At 42.2% G+C, this 27,406-nt stretch overlaps 1 protein-coding gene across 1 annotated transcript in view; it reads left to right on the forward strand.

The window, feature by feature from the left end:
- Positions 1-5,610: 5,610 nt before the first annotated feature.
- Positions 5,611-27,406, forward strand: part of STAB1 (stabilin 1) — a gene marked incomplete at its 3' end in the record, with an annotated part of 59,775 nt that continues 37,979 nt past the window's right edge. Inside the window, exons 1-15 of the mRNA XM_009709921.1 lie at positions 5,611-5,782; positions 7,109-7,149; positions 12,847-12,983; positions 14,473-14,588; positions 15,802-15,887; positions 16,984-17,053; positions 17,952-18,047; positions 18,498-18,614; positions 19,363-19,559; positions 19,771-19,904; positions 21,465-21,592; positions 22,973-23,064; positions 23,831-23,869; positions 24,663-24,785; positions 26,350-26,496. Of these exons, the coding sequence (XP_009708223.1) occupies positions 5,611-5,782; positions 7,109-7,149; positions 12,847-12,983; positions 14,473-14,588; positions 15,802-15,887; positions 16,984-17,053; positions 17,952-18,047; positions 18,498-18,614; positions 19,363-19,559; positions 19,771-19,904; positions 21,465-21,592; positions 22,973-23,064; positions 23,831-23,869; positions 24,663-24,785; positions 26,350-26,496 (1,695 nt within the window). The remainder of the gene's footprint in view (positions 5,783-7,108; positions 7,150-12,846; positions 12,984-14,472; positions 14,589-15,801; positions 15,888-16,983; positions 17,054-17,951; positions 18,048-18,497; positions 18,615-19,362; positions 19,560-19,770; positions 19,905-21,464; positions 21,593-22,972; positions 23,065-23,830; positions 23,870-24,662; positions 24,786-26,349; positions 26,497-27,406) is intronic.

The raw sequence follows: 27,406 nt of genomic DNA on the forward strand, positions 1-27,406 counted from the left end.
ATAGTTCATTAGATGCATATTGCAATATTTCTTGATTCTTCCATTGAGTATCTAATCTATGGTGCTATCAGCATTGTTTATTTTCAGGGCATTTTTTCAATAAATAATCTTATACTTCATGTAGAGAACTGGTTAATGAATGGGTGTCACAAATATCCATCTCATGGCTAACAGAGGAACTGAGTCCATCTTTTGAAGGAAGAAAAATGGGGAGAAGAGGGTATTGCCTTGCAAACCAACTTCTCTATATTGCAAACCAGCTTCTCTGTATTGCGAACTGAAATACTGTCTGTCGTTTGCACATAGGTGCCTGTGAATTAAGATTGTGCAGACAAAAGGTCATACCTTGGTCATGCAGAAAGAAAAAGGGTTAATATATGGGGATGCCTCAAACATTGTTGTGAAACGGGTTCTGCCCGGCAAGCAGAAGTGGGCTAACGCACGATGGAGGGATTGTGCCAGAGGATGCGCAGGTCCATGTTCTGATGGGCTCAGTATGCCCTGTGTGGCCAGAGGTCACACAGTTAATTTGGAGGAAGGGGTTTATGACAGCACAAAAGACCCCTCATGATGACTGGAGCCCCTCAGGTACCCCAGACCCATTTCTTGAACTTTCTGAAGCAAAGACTATGCATGTGCCAGCCAGGGCAAATCCCCTCCCCTGCGATGGAGCTGAAACCTATAAAAGGAGAAATTTCAAGGAGCCACATGCATGCCCACCACCTGAGGACCACAACCAGAAGAAAGTGATTTCTTTCTAATCACCACTCTGGATTACTGTGCAGAGAATCTAAAAGTTAACCTCACTCACCAGGTGGGATGGGACACTGCTAGGTAAAGCATGAGCTATGTAAAGTAAAGTGTCTTCCATGACACTTTAGCTCTTTTTCATTTTCAACTGGAAGAAAGCCCCATAACCAAACCCAAAACAAGAAATGCCATTTTCTCCTGCCACCAGATACCTGATCTCCTCCTCTTTTGCCCATGTTAAAACGTGCTGGAGTTAGGGTTTTGTGGATGCAAATTTCCGTTCATTTAAGTGCAATGTTAAGCAGAAAACTCTCATTCACTGTTATTCCTGAGCACGAGCTTGTTGTCTTTATTGTCTAATTCTAATGTAATCTTTTGTTTGTAAATATAGGGTTTTATTTAAAGGAGTTTTCATTGAAAATGCACAATTCTTCATTTTGAACATTATGAATGGGCTGATTGTTTCATCTCAAAGATTTCTCAGAACTTTCCACAATTATTTTCTACAGAAAGTTCTGCAAAATGAAATCACTTCGTAAGTGGTTGTGGTCACATAAGAGTCCTGATTTCTTCCTTTCTTTCTGCAAGAGTTCTGTGAAGCCCTGCATGCATAGTTCTCTTTCTTTAGTAATCCCTTGTACTCAAACCTTTTACAGTTTCCAACCCTTGTTCAACATTAAGACAGTATCTGAGTAGCTAAAGTTATGACCAGATGCATTTGTAGGCAGGTGGGGAGACATTATTCAGGAACGTATCTTCTAAACCATCTTAGACTTCCGTAGTCTGGCTTTGCAGCTGAGGTAGATGTGTGCCACCCTAGAAAGACCCATGCAATTATTTATGTTCAGTGTCATCTGCTGAGCATCTGGCCAAAGGTTTTAAAATTTCCCTTGTATTACAATTGAAAAATTGTAAATTAATCTCATCAGGAAGGAAAGTAAATGAGGTGCTGACCCGAGCTAAACTGTTTTCTTTGCAAAAAGAAATGAAAGCGTCACCTACGTCCTGTCTGTCCTGTGTCCATTCCCATGCTGCTCTTACAGCACTCTGTGATCTGCCTGACTGTGGATGTACTGAACAGTGATGTATTTACATCAGCCTCTTTGACTTGTCTTCCTGTTCTTGTCAGCTTTGATAATGAGTTGGTTTTTTAAAAAAAAAGTAACACAAAATGCCACTTCTTCTTGCTTGAATGTCTCTGATCAAAAAGTTTGCTTCTGTAGTATTAATCTTCAAATATACCAAATCTTTGGCAGAAAAGCAGCAACATGAGGAAAAGCATGAAGTTGTGGTTTAGAGCAGACAGGCTACAAACTTCTGTTTCCTCTAACAGTAACTTGGAAAGCTAGAAGTTGATGTGGAAAAAGGGGGGATATGAAACTCATTAGACCAAGAAGGTGCAAAAGAAAGACTGTGTCCAACGCTGGAGAAAACCCATCTGAATAGATGCGTAAAGAGTAACAGCCAGAGTTGGTAAGCTGAGCACTAAGGCCCGTGCTTCAGACTTTAAAGTCTCTGAGAGGGGATGATTAGAACTTCCAGCATCTTTAAAGTTGTTGAAAATGCTGAGATAGTGGGATCCCAACACTCATCTCCTGCATGCTGTTCTCAGGCAGGCACTTCAGTGCAGTCCTTGGCAAACTGTTTGCTATAGCTTTAGTCAAGCATATTGTAGGCCTTTTCTATCCCTTAGGTAGAAGTACATGAAGGATAAGCAGCACCACCGTGGGAAAACACGTTGCCTCTTTGGTCATGCTGATGTGAGCAGGTGCTGAGCTTCAATAGCTCAGCATGTTTGTTCAAACAATTTTACTCAGACTTCTAATTCATAGTGAATATCTGTGGGGTATTTAGTGCCTGACTCTTCCAGTACAATCCCAGAGCACTGCTTTATAGATGGGAAAGGTACAAAAGTAAAACCAAGAAATGGGAATATGTAGCTGGCTTTCACTGCAGGAGCATGTGTAAAGGAACTGGGAGTCAATAGCAATAAATAGGCCAGGACTTACAACATTTATGTACTGACATTTGTACTGCTGCCCTTCAAGGTTTTGAACTAACAGGATGTGAGCAGCCATGATAATTTCTTCCTGAATCGCACAACGACATTGTGCTCGGCCAGCTCTACCTGTCTGCTTGGAATTGGAGCATTGCGTGTGTGCATGTGTGGCGGAGAGAGATAAACAGTTTCCTATTTGCTGTGTAATCCTTCCATTTTTTTTTGCTTTTATCAGCGAACTAAAATTCCTGTTCCTTCCAACTTGCCAAGAGAAAAAAACCAAAAAAGTAGGATTGCGTCCTAGCCTCTTCACCAAGAGCCTCAGCGGTATGTTCAGTAGGTATGGTACAACTGGCCCTTTTCTTACACGCAAGCACTTCTGTCTTGGTCTGTTTAATCCTTTGTTGATACCTGTTCAGACTCACAGCCTTCTTACACACTTATAATTCAGAGCAAAGAGACTTTCTGTTCTTTCCCAGAAGAATGGAACGAGAGTCCATTTCTCTCTGTTGATGTCACCAAATGGTCAGCTTCCACAGAAGCTGTGTGGCAGGGTAGACTGGATGGTAAATCATTTGGTTTGGTTCTGTAATTTCTGTAAAGATTGCTTAAACAAAAGATTTCAATAGCAGGAAATTGCCCAAACTATCCAGGGCTGCACACACTTCACAGAGAAGGGCTGGTCACCCAGCATTTTAAAATGCAGCGTGTGACACAGGTAGAAAGGCTGCAAGGGTTCGTAGCTATGTCCTTTGCCTTTAGCCAGGCAACTTTTTTTTCCCCATGGAACAGGTTGAGTAGTTTTCACCAGCAGTTTCTCAACTCTGAATGTTAATGTGTCCACAAAAAGAAATGCTAGGTCTTAGATAAGTTACTTTAGACCCAACCTTTCACCAGTCCATAAAGCAAAAAGACTGAGTGAGGAAAAAATCCTGAGCACTGCTGCTTGCCAACAATCTGCTGATGATTTGGGAGACTGAGACCGCAAGGTAAATTATTCGTGTTTTGTAGAAGTTGTCTGTGTCAGGGCCAGAAGTTGAAGATGATGCTTCTGAGACGCATGTCTGCAACAACTGCTAAACCAGCTGCCTTCTGCTGTGTGGGCGGGAGACGTTTGACTGATAAGTCAACCTCCATGCTTTCCAAAACAAACAAAAGCCCATGTGCTAAACCTCACAGATAAACACACTGGCATACAGTTGACAAGTCCTACTGTATGTTTTAAAATTGGATTTGCACAATCCTGTTTCAATCAAACATTGACTAGGACATGAATGAAACCCTTCCACCCTGCCTGCACAGAGCCATTTGCATGCTCTGTCATCAGATCCTTACAAATCTTGCCTATAAATCTTCCCTTTGATGAAGGTGGGTTTTTTCCCAGTTTTCCTGTCTCATATATTCCTTTAATTACTAATGACAGAGCAAGTCCCATGGCTTCATTCTTTATGTGCTACTGGGTATTTTATCTGTAAATTCTGCACAGTTTAGAAGCAATCAGACGTTGAGCGCTTGGACAGATCTCAGGATCTTCCTTTGTGGGACTTTGGGGGATTGAAATACTTTGTGCAGATGCCTATGTATGTGAACTGGTCTCATATAGAAATGAGTGAAGGAACTGGGTTTTTTATTTATTGACAATTTTGGAGGGTGTTGGACAAAACAGTGGAATCAAAAAATTGGTCCAATGCATTTTGCCTCTAAGACATAAGCTTTTTATTGATGTCATCCATGAGAAAATCCATCTATGTGCTTAGGAGGAATCTGTCTATCAGAAGAGAACAGGAACAGTGTAAGTGGAACAGTAATTTCTGGTTTTTTCACCCAGTTTTGCTCCCTGTGCTGTTTCCATGCCAGTGTTGCCATCTTTGGTGATACTGCCAACTAGACTGCCGCTGTGAGCACATTGGCATCTTTCCAGCGTGCACTGAGCATTATTAATGGCTCTTGGCCACCCATTAATTTGGAGGTGGTTGATGCTTCACCTTCTTATTAATTCCCAGACTCATGCAGATCCAAAGTTGATGTAGATTTTGGTGTTCCAGATCCAGCAGCAGTGATCAGCAAAGTGAGTTTCTGTTCTCTCAGAGCAGTTTGTAGGCAGTGGCTGAAACACACTGCCTATGCCGCTTGATCAGGAAAGCAGCATCTGATGACGGATGACCTTCTGATTTTTCAGTTGTGCTCTGCGTCCGTACAATGGCACTACTCATGGTTGCATTTTTAGCCTGTGTATTGCTGTTGTGTCGCTTGACTTTAAATGAGGTATGGGCAGATAAGGAAGCTGTCTGTGAACCTTTTGATGTTGCTGTGTATCGGATTTGCTTAATTCAGACACGAATTTCATCAAGACTTTCTCTCCCTTCCCTTCTTAGTTTCCTTGTAGTAGGTCAGATACAGTGATGATAAGCAGCAGTGAAAACCCTTGGAATCAGTCTTCCTGTGTCCTTTTTCCCCACTACAATTTTCAGTGTTGAACCATTTAGAAAATGGTCTGAAGATTCATTAAAAGGTGCCCATGCCTCTTCAAGTGCCTCAGGGTAAGCTATTTTCACCTTAAAAGCTTATCAACTACCTGTGGATGCCCAGTACTGGCAACTTAATCCCTATGTTATATAGCCAGCTCTTGCAAAACCCATCAACAAACAGTCAACCTCCTTCTAGACTGCCTGTTATAACTGTATATGCCTAACAGGTAGCATGGAGGAGAGAAGCAGTCTCATTCTTCTGTTTACATGGCCAGTCTAGTACCATGACTAGGTAAAGAAAGCATTATACAGCTTCCATACTAATGTCCTTCTCTACAAGAATGTCCCCCCTGTCCATCTGCAACTGCCATCCCACCGGAATTGGTCTGGGCTATGTTGCCTCTGCCTCATTTCACGGATCTGCAGTGTAACAAGTGGTTTCCAGAGCTGTGTGAACCCTCTGACCTTGACAGAGTGGCCGTCTGCTGGGCAGCGATAGTCCCAGGGCTGCAGTTGTCCTGTAACAGGACAAGTGGGCTGAGTCGTCAGATTGAGCTGTGGGCTGGTAATTCTCACATGGTTTGCAGTGGATGGTTGTGTGCCTTATCTGCTTCCTGTTAGTGCAGGATATATAATAGTGCTGGCTGTGCATCATGCTGGCTGTCTCTGTAGGATGGAGGAAGAGGTAAAGCACAATTAACGGCACTGTAAGTACAGTGGTTCTTATATACTTTATATGTTAGCATGTGTATCTTTGTGTCTATGCAAGGAGCAAAAAAATACTAATGCTCTCATTTATGTAAACACAAGAATAGCTTCCTATCCTGGTTCCATTTAGGTACCTTCATGTACTATCAATGGCTCAAAAATTAAAAGATCCCTCATTGCTCAGTAGGATTTGTTATTAACAGAAACAATCCTTAGACTGCTTAGTACAGTGGGTTCTCTTGGCAGCATAGGGAGACAAAGCCCATGTAAAATCTGTGGATGATCAATTCTTCATTGATTGTAATGTTCAAAAGGAGAAAATAAATTGTAGACCATACCTCAGGCTAGCATGTATTTTTTTAATCCCATTTTGGGACTTTCCTATTCTGAGTGCTATGGAAGTGCTCCTTGGATTCATCAAACTGTCAGCAGAGTGTTTGGAAAATGATGTATTTTGCCATTGCTGCTATAGCACCTGCAAAATGTGATGCTTTGCTTGCTGAGAAACTCAAATATTTTAAATAAATATCAAAGCCGACCCAAAGTGCTTGATTGATTGATACGATGTGCTTACATTATTGCTCTGAAGTGCAGCACGTCACTCACGTTGCTTTGTTCACACATACTTTGGGATAGGCAATGGTCAGCTCTACCTTCTTTTTGAGGTGTTGTGGACATATTAACATGAGTGGTAAAAGGAAATTAACTTACCCTTTGTGAATTCATGGTATTTAAGTTTACCCATTGGATTTGCCTTCAGTTAAGCATACAGTTAACCTCTTTTCATACCAATTAGTTGAAAACTAAGGATTTCCTTCCTTCTGTTTTGAACTGATATGTAAGAGGAAATCCGTAGATGTTCCTGTTTTGAGTAAACCTTTTACTAAGGAGTTCTACTTGTGCATTTAAAAAAAGAATAGAAAGAAAGAAAAAGGTGCTATTGATTCAGACATAACGCTAGAAGTAGCAGATCCACTTCTGAAGGCTTTGCAGCCAAAGAGCACAGTGCAAAAATGCTGTCTCCCTGTTTACTTTTAACCTCTGGTTTGTCTTGGATCTGATTCTTAGTAGGCGGTCTTATCTTACAGAAATTGCAGCCTCTATTACCACCCCTTTTTTGGAAAGGGTCCTGCCTGTAAAAGTATGAAAATGCATCCTCCTGGGTTGCTGTTTTTCTTCTTAGCGGCATGCTTCACTCCCACAGCTGACTGCCAGGCTCAGAAGGTAAGTCTGTGAATCTTTTTTCAAATGTTCATTGAATGGTTCTTCATATTTGGACAGTTATGTGTTACAAAATAGTCCTCCCCAAAACTCCTTTTTTCATTTACATTTAGTTAGCTGCAGAATAACATCCATAATTAAACTTTAGGACTGGAAGTTATCTTCTCTGCTTACGTGTGGGTATGTGTATAGTCTAAACTGAGGAACTAAAAGTAAGGTTGAAGGGAGCTGCCTGAGTTGTAGATCAGATTAAATTTCTATTTATGTTCAGCACAGAATGCAAAAGTAGCAATATGAAAGGAATATACTCAGCATCTTTGTCTTCTACTATTTTCAGTACATGTGGTGGGAGATTAGCATCTGGCAGGACAGGTCCATAAGTTTCCTGGGAGAATTTTATTTTAAAAATTTAAAAAAATTCATAAAATTGTTGCTTTGCAACAGGGTAAATATCTTTGTTTCAAGTACGTTTCCCAGCAGCGTCCCAGTGACTTTCCATTTTGTTTCCATTTTGTTTCAATTCTGCTGATTTTCTTTTGGTTGCTTTATCTCCATTCTTGTGTTTAGTAGCAGCATCTAGAAGAATGTGTGATGCCTTTGTAGATCTGTTCTCTGGCTCTATGGTGAGACATCCCATTTTCTGTAGGCTAGAATTCACACTAATTCGTACTACATTGTCTTCTGCCATCGCCCTTCTTGTGTCCTGCTGTTGGAGGAATGAACTGGCCTACAGAGTCAGAAACTGTGTGGGGCATTTGGATCGATCCGAGCTATGGAAGGGTTATCTTGTCTTGAATGACAAAGAGGGGCCTTGTGGGGAGTGCACAGACCTGTGCTAAGAAAGGTGCCTGTGAGTCTGAAAGAGTTAATTTAGAAAAAAACAGAGCACCGAAAAGATGCTTCAGTGACAGAACTTTGGGTGGAAGCTTTTGTATAGACCCTTTCATAAAAGTGCCATAAATGACTAATAAGCATACAAATAAGATAAGAACCTCATGAACCTTTAGACTTGCAGGATTCATTAAGGTGACTTGAGCACAAACACGAAGAAGTGTCTCTAATGGTAGTTTTTGTTTGTTTGGAGTTATGGGTCCCAGGCAGATGGGATCCAATACAGTAGTGTGTTCAGAGGCATAGGCTTACATCTTCAGCTGGCATAAGTGGGAATTTAGGTCTCTTCACTTTGAGACACTATGTTGATTTCTATAACCGCTGAGGTGTCTGGCTTGATCTGAAACAGTTAAAATATCAGGTAATGAGTACCCACTCACAGAGAAATGAAATGTTTTGAATCACCTCTGGAGCAGTTTATTTAATCCAGGAAAAATAACTCTTTTTCAGAGTTTTTTCCCCCAAAGGTTCCCTCTTTTTGGAGAAAGAGAAGCAGCATTTGAAAGGTTATAATGGGATGTAAGGAAAAATAAGGGTCTAATGAATCTTCTCTGATAGTTTAGGATGGCCATTGAATTGGATTGCAATAGAAGTGCTGTGATTCCACAAGAGGCCTCTGCTGCCTTGCAGGAGCCTTGCAGGGACCATCAAGAGAGAAAAGAGAGATTTTGTGCTAGCTGCTTTTCAGCAACGTTACCTCAGGGCTCTGATTTGATGGCTCAAACATGACAGCAAATATGTTAGCCTGATTTGGTTTTGTATACCTCTTGGTATAGGTTGGGGAAGATGCAGCAGATGATGAGAACCATGCAAGTTTTTCTGAGGCCAGTCCCAGGCTGTGCTGGAGGAGGAATGGAGGCAGGTGGGATATGAGGGGAGTGCTCTCTGCATCCCTGTGCCTCTGGTGTTCTGCAGCTGAGATGGTGGAAAACACCCAGGGCAACAGTAGATCTTGTGTTATGTGATCTCTGAGCTTGATTTTTCATCCTCATGCTGAAAAGTGTCTTCCTTGGACAAATGTGAAGCATTTGTGTGTCCAGGAGGTGCTGGTCTGTTCAGCTAAAGTGTTATTGAGAACATCTTGGGGAGGTACATGACTATAATGACTCAAGCATGTGTCTACAGCTCTGTTTTGTAAAGGGCAAATGCACTGGAAACTTGGTGATTCATTAGATAATGGCTGTTTCCAGAACTGGCTCCCAGGATTGTTGGAGCCGAACACTGACATCCAAATGTGTTTTTCTTTCTTCCTTGAGATTTTGACGTGCAGAAGGATTTGTGTTATGGTTTGGGAGGAAAAGATAAAGGGAGAAAATAAGGGGAATGAAACTAGCCCTTAAAAAAACTCCTTAGCTTATTCTTTTGCGGTGGAATAAGAGAAACATGAGTACTTGACAAGTAAGGGACGTTTGTGTCAGAGTGAGAGAGGGAAGGAAACACTGCAGCATCCAGAAGCTCAGATATGTCTCAGCTAAGCAGAGAGGGCAGTGGCTGCTTGTGCACAGGCATGTGTTTGAGTGCAGGGAGAGGGCACAGTCCAGCCTTTGCAAGACAGAGCTCAGTGTGGACAGAGGCACCCTGGCTCTTAACTTCTTTCAGCTACAGCTAGATGTCTTCTGCTTTAAAAGTCTCCTTAAATTCTGGAGCTGTGTGAGAGCACCAGTCTTCCTTTTCTGTTACTTTGTACCCGAAGTGTGATACAGTCCAGGCTCACAACATCACCTAATCAGAATGGTGACTGTTTTCACCCCCTTTCCCTGGCATAGTCACCGTGCACCTCACTGACTCTCGGCCCACCAAGCACCATCACGGAGCAGATATTTCCTCTCACTGCTTCCTCTCCAACATCTTCAAACTTAGAAATAATATTATGAGCCTAAGGGAACAGTGCATCATTGTTTTCCATGAGGCTGTGCCCCAAGAGTCACCACTGACTCAGACTCCTGTCTATCTTTCATCCTCTCCAAAATTTGAGTATCCGAACTGTTGCATTTATGTCCCTTGATTCCCTCTTCTGCTTTCCTAAGAAGCAAAACACTCCAGAAAATGACTGCTTCATCAGTTCTGTCATTCAAATAAGAAAGGAAATATTTTTTTTTATTATTTTCCATACAGCTGTTTTCTTCCTCTTTCCTCCTGCCTGTTGCTGCTGACACAAGCGTATTTCGTTATAAAAAGGGGAAGATCTTACTGGAAAGCTGCCTAAAGCTCATGAAGTGTCCTGGGAAGGTAGGGTAGGGGGGATTCCACAGTAACTGTCTTGTCTTAGAGGTTTGCAAGTAATTAAAGATGCCAGCAGGGAGGAGTGACCGCACTTCTCCCACTGTCCATCTCCATTTAGAAATGGAGCCACACTGATGAAGGAAAGAGAAGGAAAATGGAATAATGTAGGAATAATGGTGTTTTCCTCCACCACCATGACAGAGGACACATTTAATGGCCCAGCTGTGTCTGACAGCCAACTCCTGATACCTGGTAGTAAAGATGAAATAGAAGATTGGAAAGTTTTAATTTAGTGTTTTGTGCTCTGTTGTTTGTGTGGTCTTCTTCATAAGGTGGTTCAAACACCTGATAAAGGTTTGTGGGGTAATTCTGACAACATTAACATCATAACTCGTGGGAAGGCATTCACCTCTGTGTTTCTTCCTTGGGCATCTTCCCATTCCTCTTTGTGAGGCATTGTCTCAGTGAAGGTTAAAGCTGGGATTTGATGGGACTAGAAAGGCAGGAGATGTACCCTTTTGTCAGAACTGTGTGCATGGCTTCAGCTGGCTCCTTTCAAAAGCTCAGCTTTAATCTGGAGTCCTAATTTGTACTTGAATCAGCTGGGACTTCTTCCCTACCCTATCAATGGCACTGCTGATCTTTTGAGACAGAGTATTCCAGAGGTCGCGCCTCATTTATCCATCCATATTGACTTCTCTGTTTTGCTTCATGAAAAGGGGGAGATCTCTGACTCCACTGTGTGCCAGCAGGGCAGGAACATAAGGAACAGCAGAGCTGATCTCTGTCCTGCTGGATGAAATTAGTAAAGCTGGTGCTCCCACGATGTGGATAGGTAGATTTGGTGGATCTCAGGTTGGTTTTGAGCTGTTTATAATGCAAGGGAGTCCTTGATGTAACAGGTTCCTTGGAGATTCTGCCACCAAAGGACGTGGAGGTTACTGTACGGTAAGGAAAGCCCCAGATGCACAACTGAAAATTAATATCCATGTGGAGGGCAACTACAGACGCAGAAATCACTTTCTTCATTGGGCAGCATTCTTGCATGGATGACTGCAGAAGATGGATCCATGAAGATGAGAAAAAGCTCAACAGCTCCAGGCAGAGGGAGTGTGGGTGTGAGTCAGGAAACTATTCCAGGGAGATGTCTCTGTGGACCTGGGACTTGAGGGTTATCTCTCAGGAGGTTTTCTTAACAGGGTCTGATGGCTGTCATCTGGGAGCACCTTCCTGAGCTGTTGATAACTGATGGGAAGCCATGGGCTTTGTCCCTTGCCTTGAGGCAAAAGTATGCATTTGTGCTTAAGTTCAGAGGAAGCATAGCTGAGATTGCTGGTGGGAATCCAGAACAAGGAGTTTTGGGCACCAGAGAGCTGCTGCATTAATGGCATTGTTCAGGATTGGCTTAAAAAATTTGAGATCGAGGACTCCTCCCAAAATTTGATCTAATGTTTTTATTTTTAGAAAATACAGTGCCTGTAGAGGCACAGTTGAGGTGAGCTGTGTGGTTTTTTTCCACCCAGTGACCTTCTGGGGCAAACACAGCTTGTGCCTCCCAGCTTTTCTCTGCCATCATCAGTGGCAAATACTGTCTTTTTTTAAAATTAGCAATGAGGTTTCCATGCAGTTGCTTGACTCTAGGAGTTTAGAGATTCAAGGAATTGCTTTTGGAGTAAAATCATGAGCTTTAATGACAAGTTGGCATATGATGATGATTATTTGCTCTGAGGCTGTACTTTTTTCATCTACTCTAGCTGTGTTTCATTTGGAGAAGCAAGGTTGGTGGGTACAGGGGTACAGAAAAGACCTGTGAGGAAACCTGAACCCCTAAAGTTAGTCTGGTTGGGTGGAAGGACTTATCCTGAATTTATCATCAACCATGTGAATTATCCAATTATCCTGATCTTCTTGCCAATGTTTATGGAGTCCTTCTCACCTAGGGTCAAAGCATCAAGGGCCATCTAGGTGGTCAGAGAGGTGCAGAGCACCTTTCCTTTTAGTCCACCCCCCCGTACCTTCTCGAAGACAACTGCCACGAGAAATATTTGTGTGAGCAGCCCTGGGAAATAGACCGAACTAACACATTCGGTTTGTCGGACCCATAAAACAGCAATAAAACCACCAGTGAACTGGATCATATCAGTGGCACGGAAAAGAGAAATGCTGTGTTGCATTCTAATTCAGTGTCTTCTGGCAAGGGTTATTGATTTAGGGCTTGTCCTCACATACCACTACCACATGTTTGTAAAAGATCAGCTTAAATTAACAGTGCACAGTTATGATTATTTTAGAAATGGTTAGAATTTTTGCTGCGAGGCGTAGGGGAAAGGTAAGATAGATAGCTGTGATTAGCCCTATTGCCTTCTAGCTGAGGTTCAAGTGGAGTAGCATGCAGCAGCATGACATGATGGTTTAGCCCGTATGAGTGTGTGGTGTACCTCCCAGCAGCTGCACTGGTCACTGCCCTCCCCAGTGGTATCTAAAGAATGGTGCAATGTTGATAAAGATATTACAGGTTGGTAAGATGAGTGGCTAGGGTAACAATTTAATCTTGGGCTTATTTCCATTCTGTTTTTTCTTTTTAAGTTAAAATCCATGCGATGCAACATCAAGACAACGTTTACCTTGAATACAGCATGTACTGCTTGTGCTGCAGCGCCTAAAATGTTTTGTCCAAGAGGCTGGTTAAAGACCACCCAAGGATTAGGCGTGAAGGACTGCAGGTAAGGTCTATTTCCTAACCATGTTAAGGTTTTGGTGCAGCCCTGCTATGCAAGGAGTAGTGCGTATGCCTTCAGGAGAACACACATGTGTTTTTTGAGCCCTAAAGATCCAAGGAGTTTTGTTTTCAGATACATAAAAATGGATTTATGGCCCCAATTATTGTTGCTTTTGTCTCCTTGGAAACCCCACAGACCTTTTACTGGGTGTAAGGTTCTACATACACAGAGCAGATTACATGATAATTACCTCTAACTTGCCCTAAACAACCTGAGTTTGCTAATCCTGCTGTGGCAACTTAGCAGAGGTCTGTCTAGCATGGAAACCTGTTTCAGACTCAGATTTCTATAGTAGGTTATTGGGAAAATAATATAATGATAGTTCCCCTTGTATATCCTCCCAGCTTCCAGCCATAATCCTCTGAACTTTTTACCTTCCTAGTTTGCTTTATGACAATTGCTTGTTCATGAGTTCCTTGCTCTTATTCTGTTGTGGTTGGCTCTAATAGGAAAAGGTTGAAGGAAAACTGTATCTACCAGGAAGTTTTTAAAAAAATGAAACACTATGCATTATTGTTTGCCTATCTGTTCAGTGGTCAATGTTAACTGTTAATGTATAGCTCTTTTGTCCACTGTTTTCTGTGATTCACTTGTCTGTCGAAACACTTTAAAAATAGCTGTAGCAGTTTTGCAGTTCATAGCAGTTTTTGCACAGACACACATTGGAGTCAGATTGAAGCCAAAGCAGCAGTGCTATTGAGACAATTTCCAAGTTCCTTTTGGGAAGGACGTTGTGCCAAAAATAAAATGAAGTGTAAGAATAATGTGAGTGTATGCAGCTTTTCTGAGTGTTATCTGCTCTACTGGTTGTTGTTGGACAGACTCAAGAATGGTTCTGTACTGCATACGTGCAGAACAAGAGACAGTGCCACCAAGGGCTTACCCTGTGTGTAGAGGTGATGGATGAAGGGTTGAAAAGAAGACCCCTCTTTTGCAGATTTAAGGAGTTTGTCCAAGATTGAATAGAGAATCTGTGAATAACACAGCTATTGAATCCAAATTTCCAGCGTCTCAATCTGGAATCTTTAGTGCAAGCCAGAAAGGGACAAGTCCTGCAAGAAGATTTTTGTACTTTCCAGGTTATTTTAGGTGTGAAGTCGAATGTAGAGTCACCCTGGAGATCCTAACTTTGTTTCTGTGCTGTCTAACCTTCCAGCATCCAAGGTTTCTGTCCTGATGCCCTCAGACTGCCCAAGATCCAGTCTCATGTCCAGTCCCTGGCAGATTTCTTGTAACCAATCTTTGAGGCTCAAATCAATGGGCATCCAGAGAAGACATAACGCAAGTGCAAGCTCTTGTGTGCATGTATGGCAGAGGGAATGAGTGCCCTTTCCTCCTTTCAGAGTTCAGTGCACTGCAATGTGATTGCTTAGAAACCCTCCAACAGGCGTGTGGTATGTTTGTGTTGTAATCTTGGGTTGTTCTTTTTAAGATACACTGTCAAGTTAGGAGAAAATACCCTTTCCCAGCCAGGGTGCCATCACATATGTAAGAAGGAAATTGAGGAGAAAAAGTGCTGTCCAGGATTCTGGGGTACGGAGTGCTATGGTAAGTTTTTCATCTTTTTACGACACTCTCTAGCTGTTGAATAAGTTAAACCAGATTTAACAGGAGGCATTAAATATTCATTGAGGTGATTGATTTTCATTATTCCTCAAACCTTCACAAAATCTCTGTTATCTGTCTGCGAGGTTCTGAATATAATGGGGAAGGAATCTGTTTGCTTCAGATGAGTTGAATCCTCTTACATTTAATACATAACATGACTTCCCTTGGTGGAACTTCCTTTTGTCTCTTCTTTAAAAATAAGGTTTTGGAAAGGGATGTTTTTGTTCCTCTTTAAGAAAGTTTCCAAAGGAAGAGGAAGATACTTCTTTCTGATGTCCCTCTAGTCTGCACTGCGTGTGCCATATGTGCTCCTGTATAATCTGGAGTTAATCAACCATTTGGCCACCGAAAATACTTAGCAATTCCAATCCAAAGTGAAAATAACTGTACCAAAGGTCCCACTCAGGTTTATGCCAAGTAATGAGAATTTGTTTTGTCTTGTCTGAAAAATCCAAAAGCGAGACCTACTAAGCTAAACACTTCTCACATGATTGACTGATTACTGCAATATGGAAAGACACTCTCCCGTCCTGCAGAAAATAGGAGATAGTTTGAGTGTTTGAGCCTATTCTCACATGAAATGGTTTGAATAAGCAACTGGCTTCATCAGAGGAATCACATGCCTAAAATAATCAGAAATAGTCCCCAGAATTTTGAAGTACCTCACTCCAAAGACATGTGGACTATGTTTTTCTGAGCACACTTTCAGCTCTTCATGAAGTCAGGGAGAGCTGAAAATGCTCAGTATCTTTGCAAAGCAGGCTTCCGTCTGTCCAGAGTTTCCGAACTGCCCTCAGATGTTTGATACTGCCGCTCACTGGTGCTAGCAGCAGTGGCTCAACCTCAAAACCTGTTTCAGTGCCTTTGCTGAAATTTAGTTAGTTATGGCCCATTGGAACTTTTCCTTAGACTTTTTATAAAAAGAAAGCTTAATAAAAAGCTAGCAGCCAAATTGTTCCTTGGTGCCACTCCTAGCCATATTCACCATCTCTGGGCCAGTGTTAGATGTGTTGGATAAGCAGGTGGGGACTTTGCTGGTGAAGAGGCCATTGCCTTTGCACAACCGGAATGCCTGGGGGAAGAGGAGATGGAAAGGGGCATAGAGTCCTGGTTGTTCAATCTAATCTTGTCTGGCCTGTCTCTTGCCTGCTAGAGTGTCCAGGTGGCTCCCAAAATCCCTGCAATGGCCGTGGGACATGCTTGGATGGTATGCAGCAAAATGGGACCTGCATCTGCAAGGTCAGTGCATGATTTACTATAAGGGTGAGGTGCTATTGTCAGAGGGAGTTGTGTAGCATCTGTACAGATGCTTTGAGTGAAGGCTGCCCTTCTGCCTGGAAGGTCATTAGCAGCTCCTTTCATTCCAGCATCAGTGTCTGTGGTTTTCCTGGAGGGTTGGTGTGGTCTGCAGTAGCACTAAGACACTGTTGGTGAGAGTGTGGAGTTGGGAAGGATCCCTAGGGAGAAATGAAGAAAGAATTGCATGAATTTAACCCTTTGATCAGTTGAAATAATCAGTGTCTGTCTATGGCTGCAAGAAGCCCTGAGATACTTGGCTCTTGATGAGCTGCACCTTTTCCAGATTTGGATGATATAGTTCCCAAATGAATTTGTCCTGCACCTTGGCAGGCAGATCCTCCCTCTCTCAGGAAAAGCAGGAGAGACCAGAAAGATAATTTAGGACAGATGTTTATTTTTTTTCTTTACAGCTCCAGACTTAGTACAACAAAAGCATAAATAATTCCTGCACATTTGAATTATATAGAGCAGTGTTTCTGAAATGTTTAGCTTAATGGATCTGTGTCAGACTTGAAACTTTCTCTTATGTACTGTATGTTTTTGCAGCATCCTTAGTTAATAGCATTATGAGCTAAAATCCTACCTTTTGGGCCCTTCTTTGAAAAAAGTTGATTTTGGATTTAACTCAAAGACATCTTATATCAATTAAAATACATGCTGAAGATCCCCAAGCCCTGCAAAATCACCATCAAAAGTCCCATTGGCATTAGTGAATTCAAATTCCTTTTTCAGAGAGGTATCAGAAGCCAGCTGGTACATTCCTCTCTGATTGTGGTCAGGACATTGTTTCCTCAATGCCCACCAGAGTTTTGCTGGTGTTTTGCGTGCCCTCTGTGTGTCAGCTTGTGCTGCGATCTTCTTTGCCATGGGGGCTGATTAATACTACTAGAGCACTGAACAGATCAGTATTCTTCACTGCATTGCTTCAGCTGTCACAGCAAATCAGAAACGGGGAAAGATTTGGAGCTATTACAATGTGTGGAACAATGCAATGATACAGAAAAATAACATCTGGAACATTTTGGGGTCCTTCTAGGAGCAATACAGTGGTTTTGCCTGCCAGAACTGTCGAGATGAAAATCGTTTTGGCCCAGACTGTCAGTCAGGTAAGAATGAGTAATTCAAGTGAAACCTCCACAAAAATAACTGAAAGCAAGGAAGAAGGAGGGGGAGGTTGAGTGAGGAAGGGTGCTGGAGAGGAGGAGAGGATGCCAGCTGGTAGTGTTCAATAGGAGGTGTCTTGGCATTTTGTCTTTGTGCCCTTCTCCACTGTCCTGTTAGACAAATGATTCTCAGTCTTTCACTCAAATCAGTCTATTTTCCTGCTCTCTCTCCTTACGACAGCTATCCCAGTTTCCTCTCTCTTTTTAACCAGGCTGTTACCTACATCCCTGAAGCGACCCACACTCACTTCCCATCTGTTTTCCAGACTCCTGTAACTGCCCTGCTTGTCTCCCAGCTTCTTCCTTGTTGCCCTCCCTCCAAAATTAATACACACAGTGCTGCTTCTCCTGTATGGCATTTTTGGAAGTGATTTATGACCAGTGCAGCCTGGCTGTTAAAGGAACCCTTTTTGTCACACTCCTGGTTCCCTTATATCCACACAGGTGAGATAGGTGTGATCTTGATGGTTGTGCTCACACAACAACACCAGTGCTGGGAACACAGATGTGGTAGGCTCTCATAACGCTGCCTTCTTCTACATTGGCTGCAGGAGACTTAGAGGATTGGGAAGTTAAAATGCATGCCTGAAAAACTGGTCTAGATCTTGCATTCAAGGCTGCTCTTACAGGGCAGTACTTTGTCTTCTTGAGCCCAGGAAATGCAGTTTGCCCTTTTTAAGCTCTGACTGGCATGGCTGATTTTTAAAAGGAGATACATTTGCTGTGGATCATTGGTGGGAAATGAGGGTGCCAAGTCCCAGGGCAGTTGGCCAACGTATTCCTGGAGACCTATGCACTGCCTTGTAGCTGAAGGTCAGGTCTGTCTGGACTTTCCTTGCAGTGTGTGACTGTGTGCACGGGGAATGCAACAGCGGCATCACTGGGAACGGAAGCTGCATCTGCTATGGAGGCTACACTGGCCCCAGGTGTGACCAAGGTAAAGACATTGGTACCTGCAGAGGGGCTGTTAGAGCTAAACCGTGATATGGGCTTGGATGCGTGTGTCCCAAAAGGAGCTGGGGGGGCAATGAATGGCTTGGAAATGTAGAGGGAAGATGATCTGAACATTGGAGATCTAGACAGAGGGAAAGGCTGGGGTCTGCTCCCCACTCCGTGACAGTGACCGAGATGTACCATCTCTGTGCCTCTGTTCTTCCTCTGGAAAGCAGATAGATCCTTTCTTCTCTCTAAGCCTTGTGGGACTTGACTGCCCAGGCTGCCAGTGATTTAGAGCTGTCCGCACTGCTTATATCCCCTGGCTTTTGTGCCAGCTCGGGGGCCTCTGGAAACCACATTTGCCATTATTTCCAGATATTTGTAAAGTAAGTTGTATCTTCCAGCAGCGCCTTGCATGCTCAAAGGAAAACTGTTTGTTGTGTGATTCCAGAGCTTCCCCTTTGCAAAGGCGTGACATGCGAGACCAACAGCGAATGTGTGGTAAGGGATGGGACAGCAATGTGTGACTGCAAGCTGGGCTACAGAAAAAGCGGGAGCACTTGCCAAGGTCAGAAACTTCTCTGTGACCCTAAATGGTCCCCTGTTTGGAAAAATCTTATAGCACTGGTATCTCTGGATGAATTTGATCACTGTGAATACAATGCCTACTTCATGGCAGAGGCTTAAGAACCTGTTTTTTAGGAATCCCTTTAAGATTAAGGGCTAAGTTTTTGGCTCTCCTCTCACTTGGACCTGAAAGCAAGAAATGAATTAGAGTTGCACATTCCATCCAGGACTCACTTTGAGTATGTACTGAATAACTGTGATGATGGGATATTGGTGAGTCTGTACGAGTTTAGATAATAGGGCATATAATTGGAGGATTTCTTCACTAATTTCAAATTTAAATTTGTGAATTGGTTTTGTTAAAAGAAAGTCAATAAATACATGTGATTAGCTAGCTATAGATAGCTCTATTTTCACTGGCATTTTCAAGTTTTTGCTGAGCAAACTGCACTTTCCTATATCCTCAGATATGATGGAAATTCAGATAGAAGTCCAAGCATCCTCTGTCACTCACACTTCCGTTACTGAAGTAACATGAAGAATGGGTCATCCAAAGTCTTCAGATTAAAAAACCCAAAACATCTGCTGTCTGAAATTATTTTATTTTCCAGGGAAATTTTAGAAGTTTAATAGTATAAAGTCCTTATACTCCATTCTTTCCAGGCCTTTTGCATTCTGCTGTGCTGCAGTAAGTGCTGTTTTGAAAACAGAGATTTGGTTACTCTCACCTCTCATCTTTTTAATTGCAGCTCAGGATCCTTGTGCTGCTTCTCCATGCTCTCCCTTCGCTGTATGTAAGGTTCTTGGACCACGAAAGTATCAATGTACCTGCAAAGAAGGATTTCAAGGAGATGGGAAGATTTGCCAGCCCATAAACCCTTGTGTTGACAGCAACGGAGGCTGCCTAGAAAACTCTACGATTTGTGTTTACAGACGTCCAGGTGAGGTAAGGGCAATAACAGCATGTCAGCAACGTGTAAGGGTCTGAAAAATGGCCAGGTGAGAAGTTCTTCAAATGAACTCGCCATTGTGTGGGTCATATCTGCTCTCCTCACCTTAGATTTTGCAAACGGAAACCAGACAGCTCTTTTGTAGAGTAACTTACTGGGTAAAAGATGATGAATGCAGCTCTATAATCCCTGTGTTGCCTTCCTTAGGCATCTTGTGTTTGCAAGCCTGGGATGCGTAGGAGAACTCCATCGTCCGAGTGTTCTGCATTTCCCAATGATTGCCGGCAGTATTTTTGTGACGTCACTTCCACGTGTGAAATTAATTCCCAGGGGAATCCTAGGTAAACCAGTTTAAACATTGCTGTTGAAGAAGCTTATTCTACAGGTAGAATGGAAACTGAGTCCAGGTGAGCTGAATTTTGAAGAAATTGAGAGCTAACTGAGGCGATTGGACCAGAGTCACCTTTTGAGAAGAGCCCATTTGTAACAAGCCCATTGAAAGTAAAGAGCTTTACATCAATCATTGCTAATTTTGGCATGTGGGTCACAAGATGGTTTAAATATGGTGCAGCAGAGTCTTCTGTGATGTGAACTGGAGATGTAGCTCCCCAAGTTGGTGGTAGTAGTAGGGTATTACCAGTTAATAATCATTAAAAGGGAGATGTGTGACTCTGCTCACATTTGCCCACATTTGATTCTGAGGGCTAAGTCTTTGGCTCTGCTACTACTCAGGCCTGTAAGCAACAAATGAACTAGGGGCATTGACAGGGAAGGGGAAAGTTGAGGGAAGAAACCAGACCTCATTTAGTCCTCTGGAGCAAAACACCAAGAAGTTAATACCCTTTAGATGGGAAATATTGCCAGATGTAGGATCATTTTTGCATAATGGCCTCCCAAATGCTAGAGAAAGCATCACTGAGGATTTTGTGTGTTACCAAGAAAAGGTGGAGCTTCTCTGCTTCTCTGAGAGTCTAAAGAGGCAAAGAGCAGTTCCATCTCCTTGACCTTTCCTTCTCCAGTACTGCTAAATCTGTTAGCATCTACCTGCTTATTGTCTTCTCCAGGCCAGAACTAAAATGCAGTGGTTTCCCTTTCTGAAGATATGCTAGCAAAGTGCAGGACACGGTGTTCTGCACAGTCCCTGCCTTAGTGTATCTGTTCCCCAGGAGCTGGCACTTAGCCCTCTGAGGCTGGAGTAATGTCAAATTCCTCCTGTGTCACATGTCTTTGCATCCCTGAAACAGAAAGAGCAGAGCCGATACTTGGACAAAACCCAAACGGGAAAAAACATAGTTATCGGCCAGTGATCTTAAGTAGTCTCTGAGTAATGACTATAAATCCGTGTGAATCAGGACGGAGATTTTCACATGTAGATAAGCTTTTCTGGAAGAGTCATTAGCCTGCCTGGGGCCCTCGCTAAGTCTAAGACGAACCGCAGCTAACTGATGTGCTTGAGCTGGCTGGCACTTCTCGCTGAAGCTGAGGGGTCACATAGGAGCTGTTTGCTAGACTTACACTTAGCCTGTGGTTTTTACATATTACCTCAAATTTTCAGATGCTGTCATGACTGGTACTGACTGAATATCCAATTAGAATGGTGTCAATAAATATATTGTGGCTATCTGTACCCTGAACTCTGGAGCAGACAATCCTTATGTTGATTGTATCTGAGAAAGCATCTTCATTCTCTTTGGGTAGTTCCAAATTTGCTTGCACTCTGGACGTGTGCATCTTTTTTCCTGTCACTGAGTTTAGGCAGAAGTTACTAAGCTCTTACCTACACCTTGAAGCTGGGATTTGTCTTTCAAGCATAGATACTGCCATGCTGTTCTACTCACATTTGTTGAAAGTGTTGCAAACTGGTTTATAATGGTTTGTTATGTTTCATTCTTGTCTCTTAGCTGTGTGTGTAAAGAAGGGGAGATTGGAGATGGGAGAAGTTGCTATAAAGATCTCTTGAGTGAGATACATCAGCATAATTCACGAGGAAAGTTTGCTGGGAAATTAAATGTCGCCAGGAAATTGTTTGGTAAATGTCTTTTGAATTTGTTTGGGGAATGGAACAAACACGGGGACAAGAGTGTGTCAGAAAAGGCATAATAGATCTTTCGGCATAATAGATCTATTTTGCAGTGTCTGACCATGGGCTGCAAAATTAAACACATCACATCTCTGAACTCATATTACCCATTCTGGATTATGAATTGGGGAGACTGTTGACAGAGAGCACTGTGGATGAGTATTAGGTATTTGACAGTCCTGGTGAAGGATGTACCATATCTACAGAAGAAGAAAAATGTGCCTTGAAGGAGTGATTCAGACCCATTTGTATCAAACCACCAGTGTGTCTCCAACTGCAGTATCTATGTTGAAGGCTCAGCAACAGCTGAGTTTTCTAGTGGTGATGCTTGAGGCTGGTGTGTCATGGGTCCTGTACTTAGTAGAACGTCTGCTAAGCCCTTAAACAGCCTCCTTGCCAGCACACATGTGTTAGTGGCTATTGTAGAAATCAGAAGGCTTTATTCTATGCACCATGGTACTTTCTGAGGGAGGAATTGCTTTGCAAAGCATAGAAGACTGTTTTAGAACCTGTGTACTGCAAGAGTGGGGAGTGATATCTGCAAAGATTAATTTTTGCCTCACTGTAATCCAAGCAAAGAATAAGAACACTTTGGCTCATGTCAAAGCATATTTATGTTAGATACCTTCCCCAACTCATCCTCTGCACAGTCTTCTCTATCTCTGCTAACTTGACAGTAGCATACAGACAGGGCTTAAAGCTCAGCTTAACTTTTGTGAATACCCCTCCCTGCTACATATCAGTGTTGCCAACATTTATTTTTTTGCGTATGTTTTCCATAACGATTTGTGCTATGGGCAACAACATGAAGATCTGTTGGTTCCTAACTTCTGTGCAGTGGGACTTAGTACCTAATGACCTTTGTTGGTATGGACTTTGTTGGTGGGCCATTGATGATTGAGTGAAGACTTGACAATTGTGAGTTCATAGCAGCTTCTCAAGAAGTATTTAATCTCAATAAACCCTGATGAAACCCCAAAATTAGTTGTTTCAAGGGGAAGACAGAGGACACTTGGCCCAAGAATAAGGTGGTAAGCATGTGGGAACAAAATCATTATGAATATTCTGCAGATTTCAGCGGTGATTCAAAGTGGACCAAAGTTACCAGCAATCCTTCAGAAGTCTTGTGGGCAAGTGCTTAAAACCAGTAGCAACCAAGCTGGGCAGATACCAATACCAAATTCCCTCTGGTTCTTTGTAAACAAGTACTAGTTACTTGCATCAGGCCAAAAATGTGTAGATTGAATTGTGCTGTTAACAAGAGGAGTAATTACTGCTGGAGTTAAGCTATATGCCAAGTAACTACTAACATTGCTATTCTTTTTACAGCTTCTGGTTGCTCAGTGTTGCTGAGTAAATATGGGCCTTTCACAGTCTTTGTACCATCCCTTCTTCCGATTCACGATAGAATGGAATTTAATGTAAGTTTTCTTGGGTTTAGCAAACTTTTGCTGTCTTAGATTTCTTTCCTGCCTGAGTTCTGCAGCCTGTAAAAACGAATTGGCACATGAGAGAGGAACTTTGGAAGGCAGTATTTATAGAAGCAATCTCTTGGGAAGACTCTTCATTGTCTGGTTAAGTTGCAGTCTCATACAGGATGTTACATCCCTTGCATTATTTTTAAAACCTCTATTCTCTCTCTTCAATATTGACAGAGTTTGTTTGTTTTTAATGTCAGGAAGTTTTTCTGGCCATTCTTCATTTAAAGCTCAAACCTTCTGTGTGTGACTATTCTCAAAACTTTAGGTGGCTTTTCACTACTTGAGGGTGGGCTTTTCAAAAAGGGCTGAGATTTGCATCAAAGTATTGGATTTTCGGCCTATGGCCCTAGATGTGGGTATGGTGTCAACTTCTTGAGAAGAGCTCTTTTTATTAATGGGAACAGCAAGTATGGCAGGGCTGGAGAAAACTGCTATAGGAGCCAGGACAAGAGTTTGAGAATTCTAGGCTTCAGCAAGTAGGTCCTGCAGGTCGTATTATTATATTTATTTTTTAATTAAATTGTGTTATTTTGCAGTAGTTATTGCACAGTTAAGCCCACAACCAGGCTATCCATCATTAGGATAAGAAGGTATATAAGCCATTTTCCCAGGACAGAGCTAAAAATCAGAACACATGAGCTACAAATGCAGCTCATGCAGTAGGGTTTTTAATTGTGTGCTAGGCAAGGTGCCTGTTGTGTTTCAGGTGACAGCTAGCTTGCAGCTAGCGCTTGGATATAAGAAGGTAAATGTCTTAAAAATAATCCAGACAAACCAACCCCATTTGAACATTACATTTCCAACTGGTTTAGAAATATCATTCCTTTGCTTGATAGCAAAGCTATCTATGCAGTGGCAGTAACTCGCATAGAGTCTAGGGAGCAACTCCTAACCTACAAATGCCAGGGAGATCAGCTGTCTTCCTACTACCTTGTTGAGCAGAGGTTTCCACTAATACAAGTCAGGTGCTGTGCCTAGGTCATCATGGTAACTTCTGGATTCATAGAAAATACATCAGGAAAGGCCCCCGAGTTATCTAGTCTACTTGGTTGACAAGGATCAGTTCCACTTAAATCAGTATTGACAGAGGATTGTCTTAAAAAAAACACCAGTGATGGAAAGCTCAGAAAAGAAAGGAATAAATTAAATGTAAATTCAACAGCTTAGACCATGTACATAGTCCAGCATAAACAAAGCTTGTGTATGGGGAGCTTCGGCAAGTTTTATAATCTGGAGCACGCAAGGATAGTTTTTAAATTGTCCGAGTCCAATAGGTTTCTGTCTAGGGATTCCTGTAAAGTCACTTGCAGGTTAATCAGTCTCCCTGTGTTTGAATGTGTACACAAACAGAAGCAAAAGATGTGCCACAGTGCTACTCCAGTGAACAAAAATGAAGAGGGAAGCTCAATCTTGTATGCTAAGAATTTCTCTATGTGTGTTTTAGCTGGAAGAAAGGTAATGTTATGGCTCTTTCAGTAAATGAGGTTTTTGAAAGAACATATAATTTATCTTCTCTATGTGGTCTTTATTCCCCAAAGGATACCACTGCTGAGCATTTGTGCAGAATGCACATTGTTCCTGGTCTGCATTTGGTAGACGACATGGTAAAAGCCAAGACTCTGTGGACGTTGTCAGGACATCAGCTAACATTCAGTAGCCAGGTAAAGGATCTCCTGAACTGAAGTCCTAGACTGGTGCTTTCATGTAGGACAGACTGGAGTTTGAGCATAGCTTCCTTGATGCACTTTCTTAACCAGAAAACTTTTTTATCTAATCAGCCTGCCTGTCATCAGAACAACAAGCTCCTTTGTGGAGCCCAAAACAAGGTAATTTAAGACCAGACACGCCAAGCAACCACTTCTCTTGTCTTGCAGACAACTAGTTAGCCAGAATCTGACTTGTGAATGGTCTTTCCTTGGTCTGTATTTGTATTCTGGAGAAGAGATCTTTTCCCTGCCCTGTTAGCAGCTACAATATCCATGTGGCTGACGTGCAAGAGGCAGCAAAGTCTCTCTTCAGACTGAATGCTGAGATTGGAGATTGTGTGCTTGGACACAGCCACATGCTGAATATTTTCTCTTCCAGTTTCCCTTTTCCCCCTCTTTCTGTTTTATTTTTCTTAGTTGTCCTAGCAAAGAGTTTTTCATCATTATGTTCTGATATGGAAGGCTTTTTTTTCCCTTTTCCCTTTTCCAATTGACTCATATTTTCCAGCATCCACTGTTCTCTCTCCATCCTGCACTTTTCCTGCATGCATGCTCACAGCTGGCCAAGAGAGAGCCGTATGTTTCCTCTCTGAGGATCCAGCCTTGGCCTTGAGGTCTAGGTCGTAATACATGCACCCTGCATGCATCAAAAGGACAAAGCACTATTTGGAGCCAGGGAATCCGAACAGAGCTTGTCAATGCTCCTTTTAAATTTTTTTCATGTTTGTTTACTCAGGAGTCTTTTGATCTGGGAAGTCTGGCCTCCCCTTCCTTTGTTTCAGCCAGAATCCTCAGTGATGTGAACTGAAGTTCAGAGCAGGGAAGAGCAGTTCAAGAAGTGCATGTGGTGAAATGAAAAGCATGGGGAAGTTGTGCTTGCCTGAACTTGGGTTATGGCTGCAGCACCAATACCTTGATGTTTAGTTTGTAGGTTGCCCTTGGAACACCTCCATACACCCAGATTCAGTGCACGCTTGTATACGTTATGGAAGGACCAGATACGTGCCTTATAATTCAGTGAGCCTCACTGGTTCGGCTTTGTTATGAAGACTCCTTGTTGGCGTTATGAGCCAATAAAAGTTACAATCAAAGCTGTAGTTCCAGGCTTGCCTCCAGATTCTGTATTCTGGTGCCCAGGAGGCACCGTGCCTCTCTCCTTGTATTTGGCAGGCTGATGCAGCAGCTACTTGATGATCAGTGCACCCTTTTGTGATCCAGAGCTGGGATCAAGCACCATTCACACTCAGACAAACTTAATTCTAGAGCTGACTGTCCCAGATTAGGTCTTCTTTCTGTATTAAGACTTAAAAGTACCTCTCAGGATCAAAATATCAAGTAGAGGTGGGATGTTTGTTTAATATCCAGGCCACCCCTTAAATTTACATTTTCCAGAGTAATGCTGGTTGTGCCTTCACTTTGCTGACCCATAGGCAGAGAGCACTGAAGGGAACAATGATTTGTAGATCTATCGTGATAACACAGATATACCAGAAGAAAATAACCTTTTATTGTTATCCAGATGTACATGAAAACATTTCGATATCAAGACCTGCCGGGGGAACTGTACAATGTTTTGCAATCGAACCTACCAGCAGCCAATGGCATCATGCATATCGTTAACACCCTAAGGAAAAAAACCAGCACTGACAACCTCAGAACCCCACAGGTACACAGACATTTGTATTTCTTCTGTTTTATGGGGCAGCAGAATAAACATGTAAAAAAAAATCCATTTTCATCATTAAACTTCAAAATCAATGAGGCTTTTTTAAAGGGAAAAGGCTATTTATTTTGTTTTCAGCTCCTGATAAGGCCTGTTAGGTACTATTATGTCAGCATACCATCAAAAGTAGCTAAGAGCACTGCATAAGTCAGATACAGACCTCACAATGATGCTTTTACAGTGCTTGGATGAGTAGAGAGTTCTACTTTCATGAGTAAGATCACTCCCTTCATAGCAAATGAGCTCTTTTTCAATTGTATCTTACAGAATACGTATCTTACAAGATAAATATTGAAAAAGCGTTTTTCACAGAAAAATCAAATGAAGATTTTCTTTCGTAGGTCTGTATTGCATTTTGAAATGATAATCAAAAAGTTGTCTTTGCATTGAAAAAATTTAAAACAAGGACAAATAATCATTAGACTTTTGCATTTTGCAGTCATGTCTTGAATTTAAGACACTGGGCAGGGGTTTCAGGTTCAAGTTCTGCTAAGCACTTTTCTCTATTAGCTGGGAGACGATTTTGCTATAGGTACTACATTGCTATGCCTGAGCATTTTTATATTGCTTCTATATGCAGAAAACAGGCCCTGTCACATCCTACCTCCTTGCAAAAAAATTGCTCATAGAATGATACAAGCTCTTGAATTTGGTATGATTGTGGTAGTAGTTTGCACTTACTTTACACCATTGTAATTAATCTGTAAAAACAGTCAGACTGTGTAATATTATGGTTGTATTTTGTGTGTTTAAAAGGCAGCCAGAGTGTTGTATTGAGTGTTAGTAGCTCTTCAGCAGAAGTGCCCTGAAGATGGTGTATCAATTGTACAAGTTTTGGGTGTTCATATAGATT

Source organism: Cariama cristata, unplaced genomic scaffold (genome assembly GCF_000690535.1).
Source record: "Cariama cristata isolate BGI_N322 unplaced genomic scaffold, ASM69053v1 scaffold20301, whole genome shotgun sequence".
Lineage (NCBI taxonomy): Eukaryota > Metazoa > Chordata > Aves > Cariamiformes > Cariamidae > Cariama > Cariama cristata.